The sequence below is a fragment of the Loxodonta africana genome, chromosome 8 (genome assembly GCF_030014295.1).
Source record: "Loxodonta africana isolate mLoxAfr1 chromosome 8, mLoxAfr1.hap2, whole genome shotgun sequence".
Taxonomy (NCBI): Eukaryota; Metazoa; Chordata; class Mammalia; order Proboscidea; family Elephantidae; genus Loxodonta; species Loxodonta africana.
The window spans coordinates 20,373,911-20,398,275 of NC_087349.1; the positions used below are offsets into that span (position 1 = coordinate 20,373,911).

The following is a 24,365-nucleotide window of genomic DNA, read 5'->3' on the forward strand; positions in this document are numbered from 1 at the left end:
GTTGCCAGCATCTGTGGCTGTTGAAACCACATCTAAGTAAGACAGGGAACTCCGCCTCGGTGGAAAAGAGGTGCTACACTTGGTGTCTCAGGATATGGCTCTTTTGACTCATGTCTAACTTGGAATCTGTCACCTGGTTTGTGACAGGTCACTTCACCCAGTGGATCCTCAGGTTTTTCATCTTTGAAAGAAGGGGATTGGGCCAAATGACTCAAATTCCTACCAGCCAAAATCCTATGGCTCTATAAAACCTGTATCACAGAAGGTATCAGTCTGTCTTTACATAATATACTTTTCTGACTCAACGTTTTGCAGGTATTAAAGCTTGGGAGAACAAAGGGTTGCAGCACCCATGGGTGCCACTGCCCAATCATCCAGCATTCACTGAGCTCCTTTCAGGGGCAGACATGGTGCCAGACTCTGAGGATATAAAAATGGAGATGATACTGTCTCTTCCTTCGAGTTTACAGTCAAATGGGAAACAGACACAGATAATTCCAATGTGACAGGGTGAGGGCAGGGACTGAGATGTGTCTAAGGAGCAGTGGTGGTCCACGATAGCATAAGCCTGACCTTCAGTATGCTGTCAGTCAGCGTACTGGAGTTCAGAATAACTCCAAGGGCTTTTTTTCTGACTTGCCTGGAGCTGTTTTCAGGATGAGGCACTTTCTGGGTCACGCTTCTGCGCCTGTATCAGCTCTTGCCTCAGGGAGACCTAGGTAAGATGCTCTCAGAAGTACACACTCCTGAGTTATATAACCTCCGTGAAAATGAGAAATGAATGGCCCACAGCACAGCGGAAAGAGGACAGGTTAGTGTCTGGCTGAGCTAGAGCAGAAGAGTCTCCAGCTACTTAGCCACTCACTCTCACTATGAGCAGCTCTCTCAATTCCCTCTCCTCAGTGTTTTTCACTGGACTTCTCTTCTCTGAAAAATGCTGTGCTTAGCTTTTCCAAATCTTTCTCGGCTGGGTCAGCAGCTCTAAATCCCTGCTGCCTCTGAGCTTCTGCCAATATGCTTTTATTGAGCTGAGGCTCCCAAACCAGGGCATTATGGGGCTGGAGAAGAAATGAAAGAGCAAATGCCAGCCTCCGCCACCTGGCACTTTCAAAGGCTACCAAATCCCCATCTGCTTACCAGACTCTCGGTGGTAAGCTCCGGCAGATCCTGGATGGTACAGCAAGGGTAATCCAGGACCGAGATGCTGCAGGTGCAGAGACAAGGACAGGCTTTAGGTAAATAGCATTGGCAGGAAATGGCTCTGTGTGCAAAGGGCAAGAGCTAGTTCTCCAGCAGCCCCAAACTGCACAGTGGTCTCAGCTGAGACTGGGCAGCTCCAGCTCCAGTCTCCTCTCCTCAGAGACATGAGAGGACCCCACAGGCTGGCCCCCATCTGGCCGATGCAGAAGAGTTACAGTAGGAAGAGCCTCTGTATAGCCATCTTCCTCCTTAGCTCTCCTCCCTTCTTTAAAGGACAAGGTACACTTGTGTGCAGTTGTGTTTCTGCATGTAAGTGTGCATGCTTGTGTGTATGTGTGAGGATAACTGTGCTTCCAGAGATGCTGCCAAACCCATCCCGCTAGATAACAACCTGAGGATGAAACCAACACTCCTCCTGTGTCTCTCACTGGCTCTTTCCGAAAGCCAGGAGCTTGGTGTATGACCACAGAAGCTACTCTGAAAGGCAAACTTGAGACAGAGGGCAGCTTTCTGCAGCAAGGCCAGTCTAGTAGAGTTCCAGGGACAATGTGGCTATAAGGGAGCTGGGACTCTACAGTGGGCCTGGGGAAGCAGGCAGGAGTCAGGGGGAAATGGGCACTGCACAACGACGGGGATAATGACAGTTTTCTCTTCCTCTTCCCCCTTCCTCGCTGGTACAATGCAGAATTTGGACTAGAGAATCTCTAATACTCCTTCTGGTTCCGATGTTTCATGTGGTTTGAAACACCGATCTATCTGAATGAGTGCATTTGGGACTGGATAAAAGATGCTGGCAAAGCCGGGGCTATAAAGAGCAGTATGGGGCTCCTTGGACCTGCCTCTACATTTTGAAAGTCAAAATTTCTACCCAAGCAAAAGGCAGCAAATTATTTTACTAGAAAGGTTGGGGTTTTCTTGATTCTGTCCAAGAAGCCCAGACAAGAGCTGCCTGGGAGAACCAGGGTAAGAAAGGAGCAGGGTCAGCCTGGCAGAGGGCAGTGGATCCACCCGTAACGTTGCTTGTCATCTTGATTCATTCTCCTGGGCTCTCCCATGTTGCCAGTTCTGTGCTGCCCATGAGAAGAACACCCTTGGCAGACTATCCACTCTTCTGCCCACCTTCCACTGACAAGGCCCCTTGGCAGTTGGCTCCTGGCCTTGTTCTAATAATACTGAGCTTCTCTGTCATCTCTTTCCACAGATGTAGTCGATTTGATTCTTGTGTATTCCAACTGGCAAGGCCCATGTGTATAAAAAAAAAAAAAAATTTAGTTGCTATTTATGTTGTTAAAAAAATGTATTTCCATCGAATAGGTCGTTGGTCTTACAAAATTCTATCACGCCATCTCCGGCATTGTTTCTGTCACCACAGCCACATTTTCCAACTCTCAATTCTTCTGTTCCCAACTTTCGCATTCCAGTCACCAGTAATTATCAATACATCTTGATTGCATGTTTGATCAATTCCAGGCTGCAGAAGCTGGTAAAAATCTCCAATTTTTTCATCTCTGGCATTAGTGGTTGGTACATAAATTTGAATGATACTCATATTAACTGGTCTTCCTTGTAGGAATATGGGTATTATCACTGACAGCATTTTTTTTCAGGATAGATCTTGAAATGTTCTTTTTGACAATGAATGTGATGCTGTTCCTTCTCAATTTGTCATTCCCAGCGTAGTAGGTCATACGACTGTCCCATTCAAAGTGACCAGTACCAGGCCATTTCAGCTCGCTAATGCCTAGGATAATGATCTTTATGCATGCCATTTTATTTTTGATGATTTCCAATTTTCCCAGAGTCATACTTCGCACATACCACATTCCGATTATTAACGGATGTTTGCAGCTGTTTCTTCTCATTTTGTGTCATGCCACATCAGCAGATAAAGGTCCTGAAAGCTCGACTCCATCCACGTCATTAAGGTTGACTCTCCTTTCAGGAGGCAGCTCTTCTGCTGTCATATTTTGAGTGCCTTCCAACCTGAGGGGCTCCTCTTCCAGCACTATATCAATGTTCTGCTGACATTCGTAGAGTTTTCGCTGGCCAATTTTTTCAGAAGTAGACTGCCAGGTCCTTCTTTCTAGTCTGTCTTAGCCTGAAAGCTCCATTGAAACCTGTCCACCATGGGTGACCCTGCTACTATTTGAAATACTGGTGGCATAGCTTCCAGCATCACAGCAACAAGCAAGCCACTACGGTATGACAAACTGACAGACGAGTGGTGGATCTTCCTAAGTAAGGTCTATTATTTACCTTTAGTTACAGATTTTGTATAACACTTTATAGCTTATTCAGGAGTGTAACTGCTCCAACTTATAATTTACACTAAGATTGGGGCTGGCCACACAAACAGGTTGGCTCACAAAAAATGATCGCCTGACACCTTCTGCCACAAGGCTGAAATTTCATCATTGCAGCTTCATTTCTTTGAATAATGACACTGTTCAGTGTTCAAAACTATTATAACACAAATACCTTTGTGAAGAGGCCAAACCACACATCCCGTCAGCCAGCACTTCAAGGAAACCAAGTTTAACAGTAGCAGCTCTGAGACAGGAGGGGCCGGGGATCTCAGCTGAACCGAAAGGCTCAGAGAGGGGGTAATTTTCTCAACCACCCACAGTAGCCCCTTAAAACAAACCTGTCCAGAGGCCTTACCTGTTTTTGGCAGTGATGTAGGACAAGATATTTTGATTGAAGAACTTCAGGATCAAAGGGATGCAGTTGGCAAACACCAAATGTTGCGATACGTACTCAAACTGAATTAAAAGATCAAGGCAGAAAGGGCTGAATCTTATTTGGGGGAGAAGAGGACGGTCTATACGAAAAAAGGCAAGTACAAATCTGCAGTGTTTCCTAGGAATATCCACCGTACACTTGTGTTATCAGTTTTCCTGTCTGAAAAGTGGGGAGAGACGTCTCAGCCAGCCCATCCTACATGGAGGAAAACAGGCAGCGTGAGTCCCATATTTTTACATGAATAACTCACATCTATACGTTTTTGACAACATGAAACATCCCCCCACGCTATTTCCGTAAGCACGCTCTGCCAAATTCCACACTTTACACGTGTGGGCACATTATTTACACGGGTGCATTATTTCAGAAAAATATGGGTATGTTATACGATCCTGATCAAAATGCCAAAACATGAACAAGCCAGAGAAAACCCCACTTGTGATAAATAGGAAGAATTGCTGTGAGATTTGCTCCTAAGCTCAACAGGAAAGGAAGGCTACCCGAGGGAGCTGTCTTCCAAAGCAAGCCCTTGGCTCACAATGTTTTGGCTGTGACTGATTCAGCAGGGACAGGTGCAGTGTACTCCCAGCAACTGCTGGCACCACTCAGTCGGGACGGGGACAGCACACAACAATGAAGTGAACTACTGGAATGTGGGCTCTGGCCTAAGTCTGGCTCACCTCATTATCCCTAAAACCAAAACCAAACCCACTGCTGTCGAGTCAATTCCAACTCATAGCGATCCTATAAGACAAAGTAGAACTGCCCCATAGGGTTTCCAAGGCGATAATCTTTATGGGAGTAGCCTGCTACATCATACCTCCGAGGTACAGCTGGCGGGCTCGAACTGCCAACCTTTAGATTAGCAGCTAAGCACTTAACTAGTGCGCCACCAGGGCTCCACATTAGCCCTAAAAAACCCATTATCGTCGAGTTGATTCTAACTCATAGAGACCCTACAGGACAGAGTAGAACTGCCCCATAGGGTTTCCAAGGAGCAGCTGGTGGATTCAAACTGCCAGCCTTAGATTAGCAGCCAAGCACTTACCCACTGCACCATCAGGGCTCCACATTAGCCCTAATACCTAGGACATCAGCAAGTATTTGCTGAATGATAGAATGAACAAGAGCCCTTCAGCCGACAGAGATGGCACTGAGAATAAACTTGAGACGCATCTGATGGGGGTAAATACCAACACATGGGCTCCACTGTGCTCTCCTGAATCCAGATGGGGTATGTGTCCAGGAAGACCTAGGGCGGCCGGTAGCCATGAGAGCTGTGTCACCTTGGATTTTACCCATGATGTACCGAAGAGCTCCAGACGTAGTTTGTCTCCAGGTCCAGCACCTAGAATGCTGGGGCACTGCAGAAACTGGGTAGAAAAAGCAGAGAACTGCTCTTCCTGATCAAGAAGTGGCCGTGGCAGCATGCTAGGCTATCTCTCTGCTCCTGGGTGTGAGGTTGAGGTGGGGGAGTCAGGTGTGCCATGACTATTTCTCTCTTCCGCCCAACATTTTCTCCCTGGAAGCCAATCCAGCCCCGGATGAAGGAGCCAGTACACCCCTACTATCAAGTGACTGAAAACTTTTTTCAGTTTGAGATGTGCCTATGGCCTTCTTGGGATTCACTGACAATACTCTGGCCAGGCCATCAAGCCCCCACCTATCTGGCTATCTGTCCACACACTACCCACTAAGAGAGGCAGCCAGAAACACACATGGGTAATTCTCTTTCCACTAGAAGACTATCTCCCAACCACCCTGACTCCTAGCCCTGCTGCTGCTTAGCAAACATTGGCAGAAGAGATAGGAGTGCCCAGAACATTCTAACACACCAAAGACATCTTGGAATGCACTCAAGTGGAGAAACACCTGGGCTATATAGTGAAACCTGCCACGGGACAGACCCTGCAGAGGCCCCCGCACTCTGTAGACCCACTCTTCCACCTGCAAGGTTGATTCTGACGTCTTAGGAGGAAAATGGTGGTGACCAGGCAGAGCCCCTGTGCAGGTAGGAAAAGCCTCCCTCTAGACACCTTGGTTGCACCACAGGCAGAAGCATCCACCCACTGCCCCCATTTCCCCCTCTATCTTGGCAGTTCCCATAGGACCAAGTCTAAACTCCTTAGCATGGCAAACAATGCTTTCATGGGGGAGCAGATTACTTAACCCTTCTTAGCCTCAGTTTTTCATCTATAAAACCGGGGTTATAGAAGACTTGCCTCATTGGGTTTGAGAATGAAATGAGACCCCACACAAGTGGACCAGAGTGCCTGGCACGTTATAGGGACTCAATAATCGTGTGTGGTCGTCTGCAGGATGATCCTCCCTGTTGTCCCCTCCAGCCTCAAGCATCAACAAGCCAACTCCATCTCCTCCCACCCCAGGCAAAACGCCAACATGTAATTACAGCTTCCAAAGGTACTATATTCTCTCCCCTCTGCACTTTCACAAATTAGCTTTTTTTTCTGATTGAAATGCTCCTGTCCCCCTTCCTTACCAACTCCCACACCCTGGCTAACATCTTTCTTAAGGACTCAGGTTAGATGGCACCTTTTCTCTGCTATAGGCTGGATTAGGTGTTTCCATGGCACCTAATGCTTACCTGTAGCACAACACTTCTCACCTGTAATTGGCTACATATGTATCCATCTCCCTTATAAGACTTCAAGGCCTTTAAGAGCCAGAACTGTGTCTTATTCAGATTTCTCTCTTCAATGTTTAGAAAAGTGCTTCACACACAGATGGGGCTCAACATATCTGTCCCCTCCTTTTTTGGTGAAATGTTTGAATCCTGTCTTCCATTGCTTCAAAGCTGGCTGGGCATATTCCCAAGAAGTTAGGGATTCCTACTGCTGCCCTCCTACCCACAACCCTGGGAAAAGGAACAGAGGACAGAGACATCTGCACCTGCCCGGGAAGTTCTCCCCACATCCCATTCCACACCCCACCCCCAGCTCTTTAACAGGTAGCTGGATTCCCTGAGGGAGAGCAAAAAAAAAGACAGAAAGATGCTCAGCTTGACTGCAAGGCCTGTGTCCTGCCTCTGGGAGCCGGGGCCTGGCGCACACCTGGGACCTGTGGAGAGGCTGCGTAGCTGCTCACCTTTGGCAGCCAGGGCCTGGCGCACGCCTGGGACCTGTGGAGAGGCTGCCTAGCTGCTCACCTTTGGCAGCCGGGGCCTGGCGCACACCTGGGACCTGTGGAGAGGCTGCCTAGCTGCTCACCTTTGGCAGCCGGGGCCTGGCGCATGCCTGGGACCTGTGGAGAGGCCACCTAAATGCTCACCTGGTAGATGTGGTTCAGTTTGAAGTGTTTGAGGAGGAGCAAGAGCAGGGCAGATATACTCTTTACGATGATCTCTTTGTGCCTGTTCACATCGATGCCCAGCTTCATGCTCTGGAGAACAGTGATGCTGCAGTGGAGAACGGAGGAGGGGCAAAGCAGTGGGCGGCCTTTGCAGGAGCCCGACCAGGACCCAGGCATTTGGGTCAGAAACAATATGTGCAAGAGGGCCAGGAACTTGGGAAATCTAAACTTCTGTGCAAGGAAAGCCTCCGGAGTTCCTATGAACGAGCCTACATGGAGAATCAGGATCAACCAATTGCCATCAAATCCATTCCGACTCCTGGCAACCCCATGTGCTTCAGAGAACTGTTCCACAGGGTTTTCAGTGGCTATGACCTTTCAGATGTAGATCACCAGGCCTTTCTTCTGAGGCGCTTCTGGGTGGATTTGAACTGCCAACCTTTCAGTTAGTAGCTGAGCACTTAACCATATGTACCATTCAGGGACCCCCTATCTGGAGAAGGGCTCCTCTCATCTCTATTTCTGTCTCCCTCTTTGGTAAGCTTGCCCCTTGGCCCTGTCCACTCCCACACCTGGATAGCCAGTCACTAGCACTGAGGTCACCCTCCAGACCCCTAGCTATAAAAAGCACAGCCGAGAGCCCTGCAGTGGAAAGGGGCTACGGCAGGGGAGGGGATCTCTTTGGAGACAATCTCTATAAGTGCTAACAAGGTGGGGACTAGACAGACTCTGCAAATAGGACGGCCAGCACTCGGTAGCAACTGAAGCACTCACGGCATCTCCTCGGGCAGGACATCCGCCAGGATGTTGATCGAGTCTGTCTTCGCCTTGGAGGTGGGGGCTGCAGCCAGCAGAATCTTAAGTAGGGCAATCTGGGAAGTAGAGAATGAGGAGATCCACCCCTGTCCATCCCACTCAGCAAGGCTATCCTTCCACACTCCAACAGCCCCAAGAAAAGTGCTTCCAAGACCTTCTCCAAGTTCTTCTCAATTGCCAGGCCTCCCCAGCCTCCAGAAAGACAAAGAGGAGTCCAGCTCTGAGAGGCCTGCCCATGAACTACGAGGGAGCCAGCAGGGAGCTCACAGGCTGTTCTGCTGCACGACTGCTTCCTCCAGGCAGGCGGATGGAAGGAGCAGTGAGGGGTAATGTCAAGAAATAAGGTAGAGGTGTAAGCAAGGTCTCCATAGCCCAACTTCTCCACTCTTGTTCTTCCTCTAACCCTGTCACCACCCTCACCGCATCCAGCCTGAGGCTACCTAGGACATGATATACCTTGGCAGACCTCAGAGGGACTAGGGTACTCATCCAGAGGGAGGGCCCCCAATGCACCCTGTGTGGACCCCACCTTATTCCCCACTCCTCCCAAAGAAGAACTTGGGAGAATGGCCCTGCAGAGAACCCTGAGGAAAGCTCAGGAACTTGAATGTGTCAGAGAATGCCTTGGCTAAGAGGCAAGGCTCTCAGGAAACAAGCTCAAATGACAGCCAGCTCAGCCTGAGAAGGCTCTCAGCTCTCTGCTGCTCACGGCATCTCCTTACCATGTACTGGGGGAGGCTGTACAGCATGCCCTGGTAGAGGGTCTCACAGGGGGTCTCTGGTACCACCTCTTCCCCCTAAGGCAGAACACACAGTTTGCCCAGGCCACTTTCCAGTGGACCAGAGGCAACGACGTTTTGTTGGTTGTGAGGGGTGGCACGAGAAGGGCCCAGAGCTGGGGGTTAAATCTAGGTTCCTACCCAAGCTGTGTTAATAACTTGCTGTGTGGCCTTGGCTAAGTCACCTTCCCTCCCTGAGTCCTAGTTTCCTCTTCAGGAGGATTAGGGGGCTGGTCTGGATGACCTCTGAGGGCTCTTCCTGCTCTCATAACCTATGATTCTGGTTTTCTCAGTATCTGGAATCAATCTAGAACTTCTCATGCTGGATCAGGAGTCAGAACTCCCACTCAGGAGTCAGCTCTCCCACTCAGGAGTCAGCTCAGAGCACTGTTTTGTTGAATACACACACAGAAGGACCACCCTGGATACATATGACTCAACATTAGCTATCGGTATGCCTGGATGCTGGGACAGACACACCATGGTGTCAATCAGAGGCCACCTGAAAGCTAAGCCAGGATGGAGAGGCAGGCAGCTCAATAATGAGGGATAGTAGGAAACTGGGTAACTTATGGCCTGGGGAGGCAGGAAGAAGTATTAGCAGGGAAGTCCCGGGGGAAACTATTTTCCTCCCCTCCCATTGGCCCTAGAACATGTCTTCCTTCTCTCTGACCAGCCCATCGGGTACAACCATCTTTGTCCTTTTGATGACCCCAGCTTAGCCTTCTACCAGAGTGGGGAGGCAGGGGCCTCAGGTACTCTGGCCGCTGTCATGCTTGGTCAATATTGTCCCTTCTCCTCCGAGGCCCTTCTTTTACAGGCAAGGGTCACTGTCAGGAGACTCTGAGGCAGGGAGGAGTATCCAGCCCCCTCCGTTCAACCTACAACTCAGGTACTGCTAAGTAGAATGGATACATGTCTCAAATAGGCATCAACAGAGCCTGGCAACCCTGTCATGTGTGCCTTCCTAGTCTCCAAAATGCCTACTTCACATTTTTCCAGGAGCAGATTATCCAATAGGCAAGGTAAGCGCGGTGCTTACCTTGCTTACCAGATCATCTGTACTGAACAATTTCACTTTTTTTTCACTACGTCAAAGATCCTGCTTCTAGGTGTGGCTGGTATCTGACTCTCTTCCAACCCCACAGCACCTTCCTACAGAATCAAAGCCTTTTTTCAAATTTACAGTTCCCAACAGGGATGGATTGCCCAGTGAGCAAGGTAAGCATGGGCTTACTTGTGCTGACTTGCTAATCTGTAGTGAACAATTTTATGCAGTGAAACTCATTTGAAATTGTTCCCTACGGATTAGGAAGTAAGCACAAGTAAGCCCGTGCTTACTTTGCTCATTGGGTAATCTGCCCCCGTTCATACCCTCTTCCCTATACCCCTGCAGCCCCCATCCCTCAGCACTGCTGCTGACCTTGCCTTATCCCTCATGGAGAAACAGAGGCAACCAGACACCAAATCGTCCAGGGATTCTGTTTTCCTTGATAGGAAGGATGAACTGCCTGTGCTCCGTCAAAGGCCAACCCTCCCCCTGTACTTGGGACCCCATACCCTTTAGTTTGGCCATGTACCTTGACCTGTGATTATCCCCTCTCCTGGATCATCTTTTAGGATATACGCATACACTAGTATCTCCAGCTGTGAAACACCCTCCCTTGACCCCACCATCCTCCTCCAGCTACCATCCATTCCTACGCTCCTCTTCATGACACAACTTCTGTTGTCTGTGTTGACTCTTCCTACCTTTCTTTACATTCTTTTCTCAATACACTTCAGCCAGGCTTCTAGCCCACCACTTCTCTTAAGGCTGCTCTTATCAACAGCACCAGTTATCTTCATGTGCCAAATACAATGTTGCCCTCTATCAGCAACATTTGACACAGCTAGCTGGACACTCCCTTCTTGAAACACTTCTGTTCTTCACTTTTATGACATTACCATCTCCTGGGCTGCCTTCTGCCTCAATGGGTGCTTTTTCTTACCCTTCTTTCCTGGTTTCTTTTCTGACTCATTCCACCCTAACATAGTGGTGGTTCCAGAGCTTTGTGCTAGGTTCCATTCTCTTCTGTATCTCTACTCCCTCCCTGGGTGATCTTAGCCAGTTCTATGGCTCTTAAAACTGTGTGTAAGTCAACGACTCCCAGATTTATTTCTCTAGCCAGCCCCCTCCCTAGAACTCCAAACCCATGCATCTAATTGCTTGGCATCGCCACATGGATGTCTAAACCTTGTTGTTCTTGTTAGTTGCCGTTGAGTTGATTCCAACTCATGGTGATCCCATGTGTGCAGAATAGAACTGCACTCCATAAGGTTTTCAAGGCTGTGCCCTTTCAGAAGCAGATCACCAGGCTTGCCTTCCTCGGTGCCTCTGGGTGGGTGTGAACCACTGTGATGCAATGGATCACTTTTGTGTGGCCTTTTTTTATAGCTATGGTCTTGTAACTTCCACCCAAGTGATTGGGTGGGACTGTGTGATAGGGCAATTGTGGCTCACTAAAGGGATTGGTCAGTTTTGCCACCCTGCTGGTCTTGAAATGAGCCACCCCAGAAGCAGGAGAGAGAGGATCCCACCACCATCAAGGAAGAACAGCCAGGAACAGAGAGTCTTTTGGACACGAGATCCCTGTGCTGGTAGGATCCTGGAGCCAGGAGACCGAGAGAGAGCGAGCTGTGGCCCTGAAGACAGAGAGAAGTGGTGGCAGGGGATACCAGCAGGAGACGGTATGATGCGCTTCATGGACCACAGAGTGAGGAAGCTGGGTGCCTGGATGGCTCTGGAGACTTATTGGCAGTGGCTAAAAGAGCTTTGTTAACACTTGCCTGACCAGGGAAGAGGCCTAGGGCCTGCGAGCACAGCTGAAAAGAGGCTGCCCTGATGGAAGAACTGTATCCTGAGTGTTCCTGAGCCTGAGCTACAACCCGTTACTTCCCTAATAAACTCCATAAGTGTGAGTATTGTCTGTGAGTTCTGTGTGGCTGTTGCAATGAATTATCGAACACAGCAGAGAAGTAGAGAGTGCCATAGCAGGGACCGTTGGTGTCAGAATTGGTAAAGATGGTGGAGGGAGGAGGCATATCTGATCTCGGCCTCACAGGAATCAGCCTTGGGCTGTTGATCTTGATTCTCCTTCCCCTTGTGGAAAGAGAGAAGGTCAGACTCTGCCCTCACACCATTTTTACAACTGCCAATCTTTCCGTTAGTAGTCAAGTGCTTAACCATTTGAGCCATCCAGGCTCCACTTAAAGTTTAGCATGACCAAAACAGAACTCTTGGTATTCTTCCCCATCTTGGTCAGTGTTTCTTACTCTTGGTTCCTCTCTTTGCCCCTCTACCAACATCCAAACAAACTGCAAGTCTTGTCAACTATACCTCCAAAATATATCCCAAACTCATCCACTTTTCTTGTCCCCACAATGACTACCCTGGTTCAGGTCACCGTCATCACTCACCTAAACTATTTTAATACCTGCTTATTCCTAACTCATCTCTAGGCTTCTACTCTTTCTTACTCCAACTCCACACAGCAGCCAGTGGTTTTTAAAAACACACCAGGTAATGTCGCTTAAAACTTCCTTAAAATCCTTCAAAGGTTTCCCTTTGTGTTGTGAATCAACTTCAAGCTCCTGGCCTCTGCTTACTTGGTCCTATGTAAATCGGCCCCAGGTTACCTCTGACCCCATCCCGTTCCCTATGCTCTGGTCACACGGGCCTTCTCTCCTGACCTCTAACACTCTGAGTTTGATCTCACCTGGTTAAGCCTGTCCCCTCTGGTTGGAATGCTCTTTCCTCCAATGTTCCTATGGCTGGCTTCTTCTTGTAACACATATCTTGGCTTAAATGTCACCTTCTCAGAGGTCTACTCTGACTGCCCAATATAATGTAGTCTGCTGATGCCCCTTATCGTGCCATCCTATTTGAATTTTCTCCATTGTATTTATCATTCTGGTCATCTGATAGTCTTGTTTACCTTATCTATTATCTGGCTTCCTTATCTTTAATGTATTGTGAAGGCAGGGACCTCGTCTTGCCTGGCATATGGTAAGGGCCCATAACTGAATGAATACATGCGTACATGCTCTGTGGCAGCACTGAGGACAATTTCCTTCTGCCCTCCTCCTGTGCAGGAACCCTCAGCTTACCAAAGACATGGGGCACTTCTCCAGCTCCTCCTCATTCTTAATCTGGACATCTGCGATGGAGATATACTTGTGCTGGGGGAGATACAAAGACATCAACACAAAGCTGAGGGCACTGAGGGGTCTGCCTCAGTCACACATGTACAAGGCTTTCCTTAACTTCCCCAGTGACATGGAAATGACTTGGTCTTAGGTCTGTCACCCCAAATAGACCACGAGCTCTCTGAAAGAGAAGTCTCACTCACCCCTGCACCATTAGCTCCAAGCAAAGTGCTTCATACACAGTAAATGTTTATTCCATGTTTCCCTATTTGTTGAAGAGCAGCAAATACCTAAGCATTTGTGTAAGGGGAAGGCGAGGACAGGTCCTTGGCCCTGGGCCACTGCTCCAACTGTTCTGCATTTATGTGGGTATGAAGTGACAACCATTGGGGAAGGGTTCAAGGTTTGGACAAGAGATCCCTACTGTTACTCTGTACATGTAACACATGGATGTAGAGCAGACCCCTCTCAATCCTGAGCCTTTGGGGAGAGAAGGAAGCTAGGAGTGGGAAGAGGGAGAAGGTAGGAGGAAGGAAAAGGAATGAGAGGGAGAAAGAAGAACCTTTTCATCTATCTGAGTGTAGGTAAGTAGGGAGAGATTTTTTTTCTCTTTGGTCAAAAGGCCTGGAGGGGGTGGCGGGGGGGAGGGGAATGCAGAGAGGTCTGAGTGTGTCTGGTGGAAGAACCCCACCCAGTACCCAGGGCTTGGTAATCCAGTTCTCCTCGATGGCTCCCTATCCCCGAAGACTGAGAGCCCACCCCGGTCACCTGCTTTAGGGTCTTCACACTCTCATGGATGGGCCTGGGTAATCCAACCAAGGTGTCTGTGTCCCTGAGAAGGCCAGAGGGAGGAGGGGACACATCAGTCCATAAGTTCCCAAAGTACAGAGAACTCCCAGCACCTCCTGGGGTCACATGGACCATGCCACTTTCAGCATCTACCCTCTGGTACCCTGACCTTCCTCTGCAAGCTCTGGGCCCCCATCACTGCTTCAGAATACAAAAAGAACAATGGTATACAGGCATGACCCTGGAAATTAGGAGACGTGGATAGTTTCTTGGGCACTTGCTTGGTCTGGGAGTGCTAGGTTCCCCTTGAAAGGGTAACACAGCCCAATGGTACTTTTGACACTGAAGCCCCAGTAACAAGATGCCTTCTCAGGTTTTGCAGAGGCCAGGGGGTAAGAATCTTGAGTGTGGGGAAAAGGGAAAGACTGGATCTGTTCTGACCATGTATCTGTCTTCTTCACAGAATTTTAGCCCATTAGAGCAAGAAGGGGTTCTGGTGACCATGTAATTTAATACTCTCCTGAGGAAACTAAGGCCCAGGAAGTTCAGGGTCTTAGAGCTGATAAAGAACACACAAGTTCATCTAGGAAAGTAGAAGGAACCCAAGGAGAAAGTCCCATGGAAAGAATCCACAGTGGGTCACTGGGAGTTGCCCATGGCCTGTGGCTCTCGGTTGCATCATGACTACCAGGCAGCACCTTCCATTCCAACTCACCCACTCTGCTGGCCCTCCAGGAGTCACTTATGGACAGTTCTGACCACCCAGTCACTTACTGCCCCAGAGTGAATCCGATGAACTTGTTCCTGCTCATTTCCAGGAAGTGCTCAATGTCCTTCTGTCTGAGAGAACAGTGGAGGCCAATCCCAGAGAAGGAAAGAAAAGCAAACTTTGAGACAGAGAACCTTTCTGGTCTCCCACCCTCCCATCAGAGGACTGGAACAGTGGGGGACGATAACAGCCAACATAGGGAACTTCAGGAGTTCAGACTCCCAGCACAGCTTGTAGAGCCTTGGAACACATACAAGATTCTACCCTGGGCCTTTGATGATTGAAACCCCAAAGCTCAGGGTTCCTAAACCTCCCACTGCTGTTGAGTGGATTCCAACTCATAGCAACCCTAAAGGACAGAGTAGAACATTCCTATAGGATTTCCAAGGAATGGCTGGTGGATTCAAACTACCAGCCATTTGGTTAGCAGTCATTTGCTTAACCACTGCGCCACCAGGGCTCCAGGGTCCCTAGTGCTATCAAACCTACCTGACCTTTGGGGCCCAGGGTAGGCCCTTGGGAAAGGCCACCCGCTCAGCAGAGATGGATGCCTGAGAGGGTGGTGGTGGCACCAGAGGGTCCTGCTCTAACAGATCTAACTCTCCATCCAGGGCTCGTTCTCCATCACCAGCACACTCCTCTTCCTCCTCTGTGGCTGGTTCCTCAGTCTTGAAGAGATCCCTTTCATTGTAGATGTCCAGGCTGTCCTGCTTGGTGAGGAGTTGCTGGGGGAGGGGAGGTATGCAGAGATCTCGCCTTGGGCTACCGCCTGAGGCTACCCCCACCCACAGGCTTCCAGACTTCAGGGAACATGGAGCAAGAATCCAGCTCTTATGAGAACATCCCATTCCCCACCTCAACCCTACTGCCCCAACCAGGCCCAATCCCAGGACAAGCAGCCTTCGGACAAACACATTAATGGCCAGGGAAGAGATAGAGATAATCCCAAAGTCACAGCTACAGAGCTTTCAGAAAGCACGGATGCCTTTTTTTGCCAGCACTTTCCTAATTATGCTCCGCTTAGGTGAACATTCAATTAGTTTGCTTTCTGTGAGCACACACCAGCTAGCTAACTGAGGAAGACGAGGACAGAAGCTTGCTGCTAGGCAGAGGGAAGCGGGTTTGGAATTTTAAATCTTGTAGCAGAAAGAAAAAAAAAAAAAAATTGGACAGAAATAGGCCAAAAAGTTAACATTGACTGCCTCTGGTTGTTAAGATTGTGGGTGATTTTTTTTTCCCTCTTCTTCACATTTTTATATTTGTTCCAAATTTTCTACCATGAGTAAGCATGACTTTATAGAACAAAAAATAAAGGTTAAAAAAGAAACCACATTGCAGATAGATAATGTGGGCTGAATTCCTGAGAGGGACTGGCTGGCCCTGTCACCTGTAGTTGGTGAACTCAGATAGGTCAGGCAGGTGAGTTCATGGAAGATGGTTAGGTCTCAGTGAGATTTGGCCTTCTGACCTTTCCAAGGCTGCAGATCACACCTACGACCCTAACCAGCTGCCTTGCAAATGTAAGCCTTTGGTCCCAGGGCCAGACAAGGGCGTGGCTGGCTTAGGGCAAACTTGCCTGCTGCTAAGAAAAAGGTAGTCTCCCATGATTAGCTGGGGGCCCGTTCAGGTGCCCTGGATCTCTATCCCTTGGATTACAACCTAGATGTTGTTCAGGGTGCTAGGGAACTCCTAGCTTAAAACTGAAACCCAGGCCAATGGCCCTGCAGAAAGACAGGGATCTACGATGTGATATACAACGTTACCTCACGACAGCCTGTTGTTGTTAGGTGCCATTGAGTCGGTTCTGACTCATAGTGACCCTAGGAGCCTGCTATCAGGTCTGAGGGACAGATGCCAAGGCAGAGACTCCAAGGTTGCAGGCTGGTCACAGGGCTGACCTGGGCAGGGTGAACCTGGTCATTTACTGCCTTCTCCCACTACACTGAGCACAGAATTTTGATTTTTGGCCAGTTTGTGCCACACCACCACTGCCTGCTTTCGTTCATACCCTTCGAGAGCCACGGCGGCCTCGCAGCTTGGATGGCGGTGGCGCCAGCTGAGACTCGCCTAGGTCGAGCGTATAGGAGGGTGGGGAGGCAGCACGCATGCTCTTCACCACCTGGATGCTGTCCTCGGCCAGGGGAGGCAGGCCCAGTTCTGCCCGCTTCTGTACTTTGAGAGTCTGCAGATGGTCAAACCCACCAAGGGTAAACTGTAGGGCAAACAGAACAGGGACAGAAGGGAGGGAGGAAGAGAGGAAGTCAAAGAGGGCAAGGTCAGGAGGACAGGTTGGAGAGAGAGCAAAAGAGCCACAACCTCCAATCTCCTCAGGCCCCTCCTTAATAAGGAAGGGGTAAAACAAGAAGGGGCATCCGTGGTTCCCATACCAGTCTGAGGCACTCTCAGGATAAAGCACCATCTACTGATCCAGGACTGGCATTAGGACTCCTGACATCCCCATTGAAAAAACCGCCCCTTTGAAGGCAGACATCCTGAGGTCAATTTCCTCTGCAGACAAGAGGCAGGTCTCCCTACAAGTCTTGCCCTGGAGGTATGCTGTTCAGCCAGCCCTGGGGGGCAGAAGCCAAGACTCGGGATGAAGAACTAGTAACAAAACTGCAACCACACAATTACAGGGACTTCATTTTTTAAGAAACAAATACTGTATTTATCTGGATGGGGGGTAGGCACTAAACCCTCACATTTTACAGCCAGAGAAATGGAGACACGAAGTTGTCCGAAGCCCCTCAGTATCAGTAGAACTCAGAGCTCCCAACATGCAGCCAGGGTTCTTCCCACGAAACGTCAGCTCTATCAGGGGACACCCCAAATCACAGACTGGCATCTCCCCTCAATCCGATGCTGACACAGGACCTGTTTTCTCTAGGACAGCCTGGCTGCCCCCTACTGGCCTACAGCTGCCCTACCCAGCGGCCAAGGCCCAGCTTCCCAGAATCAGACTACAGGGCAGAGCTGAGGATCAGCCACTCACCATGACCACCTTCCACAGCAGAAGCAGGACCTTCTTTATGGGGAAGTGGGGGGCCAGGCCACTGCAGAATTTGGTAACCATGGAGAAGAGCAGAAGGGCAAAAGGCTCCTCATTGTGCACAGAGAAGCCTGGGGGTGTGGAGAGAGGCAGAGTCTGAGGAGGAGGTAGCTGAACTGCTGCCCCCATACTTGACTCTGCACACCGAGGAAGGCACTCATCTCCCCAGAATTCCAGGGTCCTTGGTCCTGAGGAGGCTCAAAGAGCCCCTAGAGAGGGCCCCGAGGGCCCAAAGGGAGGCCATGGAGGTAAAATGGCTTATCCCCCAAAGCTCAGGGTGGATGCCAAACTAAAAGTAACAGTCATAAAGAAGTTGCTTTCCAGCTGAAGACTCAATGCCGTGGATCACACTTCGCCTTCCCACATCAATGATTATATTTTAAAATTTCAGAGTCTATCCCTGTCTGATGACAACACCAACTTACACTGGAACAAAGCTCAGTTTTCAAGGTGACTGAACTCAGTTTTTCATGTGAGATTCGTGATGGAATGGGAGAGGGATAAATATCCGCATTTATAACCAAGGAAACCAAGGCACAGAGAAGTTACATGACCAGTCCTAGATCACGGAGATGGGGGCTGTCAAGCCTGGCCCTTGTGCCTGCCGCTCAGCTTCTCTGTCCTAAAAAAAGGGATGTTAATTCTAACAGCAGCAGCAAAAAAAGAAGAAAAAGGGTTGTCTGTCTCTCCTAGGCAAGGCTATGGTCACCCTCACCATCAGCTCCCCATCTTGCCCTTCCCCAGCGCCACTTCTTACTCAGTTCAGAGCGGAAGGTCTCCCGGGCTGTCCTCCACCCACAGGAATCTGTCTCTCTCTCCAGGCGGATGTTTTCCACCATCAGGTACATGACACTCAGCAGCACCCTGGGGTCACAGAAGGGTCACAAGAGATTCCCAAGTGGCTCCCAGTCTGTAATCAGGGGGAAGGGGACTCTCATTCTCCTCAGGGGTGGTCGCTGGGGAAGCCCAACCCAGTTAGATTAGCCAAAGGGCAACTTCCTGGTGGACTGGGTGCCTCTGGGATCTGGGAAAGGCTAACCCCCGATCCAATCCCAAACGCAGCCCCCTCACCGCAGCTGTGTGCTATCAGCAATGGAGATGGCTGGCTTCCGGAGGGCACTGCTGCAGGCCTGGCTGTTGCTGCCACAGGGCGGAGGGAGAGAGAAAACACCCATAGGGCCCCTTTCCTTCTTGTCCTCCCACTAATCATATGCACAAGCACGAATACCTGCCATTCCCTGGCTATCAGCCACTAAAGAAATTGGTCTAAGGTAGAAGAGCCCATGCAATTCCTTCTGCCACCTCAGCAAGTCCACACCTGCTATGAAGACAGGCAAGAGCAGTGTCTGTGGTGTCCACTCCTCCTGTAATCCCCACTATGCCTGGTGCTGAGCTGGACACAGAATGGATGCATAATGAACAAGCGTCACCCCACCCAAAACTCCTGGTGACACGCAAGAGAGACAAAGTGTAGTGGTGGCAGCAGATAAGGCCACCACGAGGAAACGGCCCTGCCCATCTGAGACAATGCTCTCAGGTAGAATAAAACAGTTTCCTTCATGGACTCCAGGGTTAGGCTGAGCTGAGAAGGTACGTGGGTAAAAAGGGAGCCCACCCAGGAGTGGTCCCAAGAGGAAAGCTGTAAATAGAGCAGAAGCTGCTGCTGAGCCCAACCACAGGGAGGGAGGACAGAATATCAGGAACCATGGCTGGATGGAGGGGACCGGCAGTGGGCAGAGGGTTGAGGTGTGAGAAGACCCAGCTCCCCACCCGGGGCTCTAGAGTGAAGGAAGTAGCGCAGGAGCCAAGGCCCCATCAAGGAAGGCGGTTGCTACACTAGCCCTCCCCAAATGCTGCTCACTTGATTTCCATGTGGAGTAGCTCCAGGAAGGCGGAGAAGGTCCCCATCCGATAGAGCAGGAAACAGTTGTACCTGGACCAGTGTAGCACATCAACTTCTGAATCACATTCCCCAAATGTGCCTAATGGACCAGATAGCGTCATAGGGGTTGAGGAGGGCATCCCAGGTCTTCCCACTCTGCCCCATGATCTTAGACTATCCTCCAGCACCCTGCTCAACAATTAGGCTAGCAAAAGTGGGAACAGGGCCCTCCAGAACCTCCTGGAATGAAGAGAGGAAGAGGAGAGGCAGTCTTCAGGGTTAGGTCCAAAGCACTCATCAATGGCTTCTCTTAAGTTTGGGTTCCCCCAGAGGGAGATTCTGAGATAAAGATTCAAATACAAGTAGCTTACTGGCGAGTTGAGGCCAGGAACCATCAGTAGAGAAGTGGGGAAGTGAGATAGGGAAGAGAAGGCAGTCCACAGAGCTCAGTCTCAGATGGGAAGCTCTGAGAAACTGTGTAAAGCACACAGCTAGAGTTCTTGTACCCAAGAGGGTGAGGTGGTTGGGCTGGTCATCCACCAACTCCTGTCAGGCACTGGCTGAGGCTGCTGGGTAGGGGAGAGCATTACGTCCACAGCACTTCCCGGCTGCCCTGTGTTTTCTTCAGAGAAAGCCAACGGGGTAAAAGATGAAGGTACTGGAAGCCCGTTTCCCGGCTGCCCTGTGTTTTCTTCAGAGAAAGCCAACGGGGTAAAAGATGAAGGTACTGGAAGCCCGTTTCCCGGCTACCCTCTGTTTTCTTCAGAGAAAGCCAATGGGGTAAAAGATGAAGGTACTGGAAGCCCATTTCCCAGCTACTCTGTGTTTTCTTCTGAGAAAGCCAACGGGGTAAAATGAAGATACTGGAAGCCCGTTTCCCAGCTACCCTGTGTTTTCTTCAGAGAAAGCCAATGGAGTAAAAGATGAAGGTACTGGAAGCTGGAAGTTGACCAGAGCACAAGCCCTGAGGGCTATGGTGGGCACTGCCCTGTTTGCTACAGGATCTTCCCTTCATGCAGTGTCCACCCTTTCTCCTCTGCATTTATTAATTTTTTCTTTTTATGATTTTTTAGCTTCCAGATAGTTAGTTCTGCCCACATCCACATACTCATGATCTCAGGGCTTATTTCCACTACACCAGCTAGGCAACCTCATTTTTCCTTCCAGCACCTGGCTAACAGGTCACTTCTGGGAGGCTTTAGCCAATTCTTCTCATTTAGTTATGATCATCTCTGAATTACTCACAGCCTCTACTCCTTGCTACTACTTTGGCTTGGACCTTTTAAATGCCAGTGAGAAGTAAGCAGAGGGCCCGTGTGTGAGTCTTGTCACTCCTGCCTCCCCTCAGTGTCTGGCCCAGGCCACAGCTGATGAGAAGCCACTATGCTCAGCTGGTGGTGCATGTCAGCTCTGGTCACACTGACCCACTTGCTGGTCTTCATATATGAACACAGTCCAGGATGGGGGAAAAAAGAACTCTCTAAGAAGGCCTGGTGTACCTGGGAAAGACAGACCCCAAGGGATCCAAAACAACACCCCACATCATCTCATCTTTCTCATAAGCACATGGCAAGATCTGTCCTTGACAGGCAGGGAACGCTGCCTTCCTAGCATGGCCCGCCTCCTCCCAGTCCTGATAACACCACTTCTCTCCCCAGCCTCCACCCTCCTCAGGCTGGCAGGGGTGGTCACTTACCCTGGGCCAGGTAGAGAACAGCCCGGGCCACCTTCAGCCGCTGCTCCCTACTGATCACCTCCAGCCGGTCCAGGAGCCCCATCACGTAGGCCTTCTGGGCATCTTCCCCCAGCTCCAGCCACTCCTTGGCCTGCACTAGGGACAGAAGGCCAGGCCCATTCAGTGTGAGCTCCTGCCCCCTTTCCAGCGAGGCTCCTGATAGCATACCACCTCTGATCTCAGCCCCCAACAAGTTCTTATCTCTAAAGGTTTCCTTACCTAACTGAGCAAGATGGGAAAAGAACCCAAAATGTTCTGGCCTCTACCCACTTCTGTAGCCTCACCTTCAGCACCCACTCCATCCTCTACACAGCCTATACTGTGGTGTCTCTGCCTTTCCTCACATGGTTTAGCCTGTCTCCCTACATACCCAATTCAATTCATCCTACAGACTCAGTACAAAACTACCTCTTTCCCACAAATGCCCCAGCCAGAAGCTCTGTCTCACAAGACATTTTACTTCCTGATAACACTTACGTTTTTCCTCTCGGCCTCATCTAGTTTTGTGATGTGATGTACACGTCTCCCTGTCTCCTACCAAACTCTAAGCTGTTTGAAGATGCTGCAAATTCGCCTTCACCCCTGTCTCTCTGGCACAGGACAGGTGCTTACCACACGTTTGTTGAATTGGGAACTGAAATGCCACTGGAGGTCAGAGGGTCACAGTGTGGGCACATGAAATTGTTATTCAATGCTGTTGGGAGTGGGGCATATCTAAGGGCAGGGATTGAACATTAAAGTCAAGAGCTAGGCTAGGCAGGGTCCTACCAGGCAGTCCCCAGCCAGCCCCATTGCACAATCCGTCTGCTTCTTGTCCTTTGTACCAGGGAAGGGGGCCCAGCCCAGGCTTCTACCCCATGGCCTCTCAACTTGAGGTATAGAGAATCTCGCACCCCACGGGCAAGAAGGGAAGGATATGTGTTTACAGAGGGCATACGGAAGGATCATACTTTGTTTCAGCATTTTACTAGGTCAGGCTCAGATATCATGGAGGGAAAAAGCAGGTCTCTGTGAATATGGCTCTGGGATCACCTTGAGTCTTAAAGTCTTCTTCGAAGCACCTCCTGTTGGTGGTGAACTCCAGGTTCTCAGTGTAGCTGTACAATTCTGTGCAGGAAGGACAGGACAGAGTCACAGACCTTGAGCAGACCCTTACAGCAGGGGCCTGGGGTGGAGAGGGTGGCAGGGAAGAGCTGAAGCTTCCAACACATTCCCATGTCCAATTCAGTCCAGAGCCAGCTTCCTCCCTTTCAGAGCTGTTAAAAATAGCCATGTGTGTCCCCGGGTGATTAAGCCATCAAACCTGTCCTCCTCCTGCCAGCTGGCTGCTGCAGCAGAGAAGGTAGCCTTCAACATTTGCTGAGGGCCAGGAGAAGGGTTGGAGCACAGAGGGCTGAATGTCGTCACTTCTGTTTCTCAGGGCCGCAACCTCCTCCTGTCTAGGGAAGGGGGCAGTGCAAGTCCTGAAATGCAGAGGTGAGATCCTGTGCTGCTCAGGGAGCCAGGGTGGGTGGGGCCTGGTGAGTTACAGGGCTCTTCAGGGTGGAGCCAGTTCACTCTCTCCCTGCTGGGTTTCCTGGAAGGGTATAGAAGTTTATGTTCCTGACCACGGCCACCCAGGCAGAGGCAGCATCAAGCCATGTAGACGACAGCTATGGCTGCCAAAGGGCTGCTTGTGCCCAGGAAAATGTAACTTCACTGGAAGCAGCCTCTTGGTGCAAAATGCATGAAGCCTATGAGGAACAAAAATGCCCCTCCCTACACATGTACACATTCCAGAACATTCTATCAGCACCCTATTCTTACAGAGGATAAAAAATTGAAGTTGAGAGGCCTGTAGGTGACAGAACAGAATTCTCTGAGATCTCTACTCCCCAACAGGGACCCCAGCTGGAAAGTTAACAAAGTCCCAGGTAATTCACGAAGCAAGAGAGATTCACCTAGCACCCAGTCAGCTCTCTACCGGCTGAGCTGTGCCTCATTTGGGATTCAGGGCTTTGGAGTCCTGGGCTCTAGAGGCCCCTGGAGCGATTAGAGGCAAATCCTATCTCTGAATCTTAAATGCCTCAGTTATTAGCGGAGAGTGAGTACCATGAGCCCAGGAAGAAAAATGAGGCTCGTAGGCACTGAACTTTGTTTGTGCTTTTTATTTAAGTTGTGAAATTCCATATGCAGATAAGAATACATTTAAGACACTTGGTATCCTCTACACAGATTAAACAAATGTTAACAGTTGCCGTATTTACTTTAGATCTTTATACATCTGAAGTCCCCTCCTCCCTCTCCCTAGTCTATCTTATTCCCCTCTCCAGAGGTAACTGCTATAATGAAGTGGACGTATATCCTTCATGTGCCTATTTTTATACTTTCACTACATATGGATGTGCCCATAAACAACATATGATATTGTTCTGTGTTGTAGAAGTTTTATCCAAGTGTTATCATACTGTGTACGTTCTTTTGCCACTTGCTTCTTTCCCCTTCAACATTATGTCTTCGAGATTTATCAGTATGGAAGTATGTTGATATAAAGCCCAGTGCCGTCGAGTCGATTCTGACTCATAGCGACCCTATAGGACAGAGTAGAACTGCCCCACAGAGTTTCCAAAGATCGATTATTTTAATGGCTACATAGCCTACTGTGCTGATATCCTACAGTTTAGCACTTCCCTACTGATGGCCACTTTACAGGTTGTTTTCAATTTTTCACAATTATAAATAAAGCAGCAATAAACATCCTTGTATATGTTTTCTTATGCCAAAATATTTCTTCAGGGTATACACCAAGGAGTAGAATTGCTCGGTCATTATATGTGTGGGTTTTCAACTTTACTAGGTAGCACCAAATTGCTCTCCAGTTTATACTCTGTTTCCTACTCCCAGCAGCGTATAAAGTACTCATTTCTCTGTACGCTCACAAACCCCAGGTTTTCAAATTTTGCAATCTGACGATTGTCAAACAGTATCTCATTATCTTAATTTGCTTTTCCCCATCTATGAGTGAACCTGAACATCTTTTCGTGTATTTTTTGATCACTTGGTTTTTTTCTTCTATGAATTCATATTCATATGCACGGCCCGCTTTTCTATTGGGTTGTTCATCTCTC

The 24,365-nt window shown here is 49.5% G+C and overlaps 1 protein-coding gene across 1 annotated transcript in view; it reads right to left on the bottom strand.

The window, feature by feature from the left end:
* The window catches only part of STRIP2 (striatin interacting protein 2), a 43,222-nt gene that overhangs the window by 12,494 nt on the left and 6,363 nt on the right, over positions 1-24,365 (bottom strand). The window contains exons 3-18 of the mRNA XM_064289739.1: positions 22,291-22,365; positions 21,220-21,354; positions 19,503-19,623; positions 18,713-18,781; positions 18,399-18,505; positions 17,585-17,712; positions 16,601-16,804; positions 15,082-15,317; positions 14,598-14,663; positions 13,803-13,866; positions 12,996-13,067; positions 8,790-8,864; positions 8,026-8,123; positions 7,231-7,357; positions 3,862-3,962; positions 1,138-1,204 (exon numbers count right to left, since the gene is read on the bottom strand). Coding sequence (XP_064145809.1) covers positions 1,138-1,204; positions 3,862-3,962; positions 7,231-7,357; positions 8,026-8,123; positions 8,790-8,864; positions 12,996-13,067; positions 13,803-13,866; positions 14,598-14,663; positions 15,082-15,317; positions 16,601-16,804; positions 17,585-17,712; positions 18,399-18,505; positions 18,713-18,781; positions 19,503-19,623; positions 21,220-21,354; positions 22,291-22,365 — 1,745 coding nt within the window. The remainder of the gene's footprint in view (positions 1-1,137; positions 1,205-3,861; positions 3,963-7,230; positions 7,358-8,025; positions 8,124-8,789; positions 8,865-12,995; positions 13,068-13,802; positions 13,867-14,597; positions 14,664-15,081; positions 15,318-16,600; positions 16,805-17,584; positions 17,713-18,398; positions 18,506-18,712; positions 18,782-19,502; positions 19,624-21,219; positions 21,355-22,290; positions 22,366-24,365) is intronic.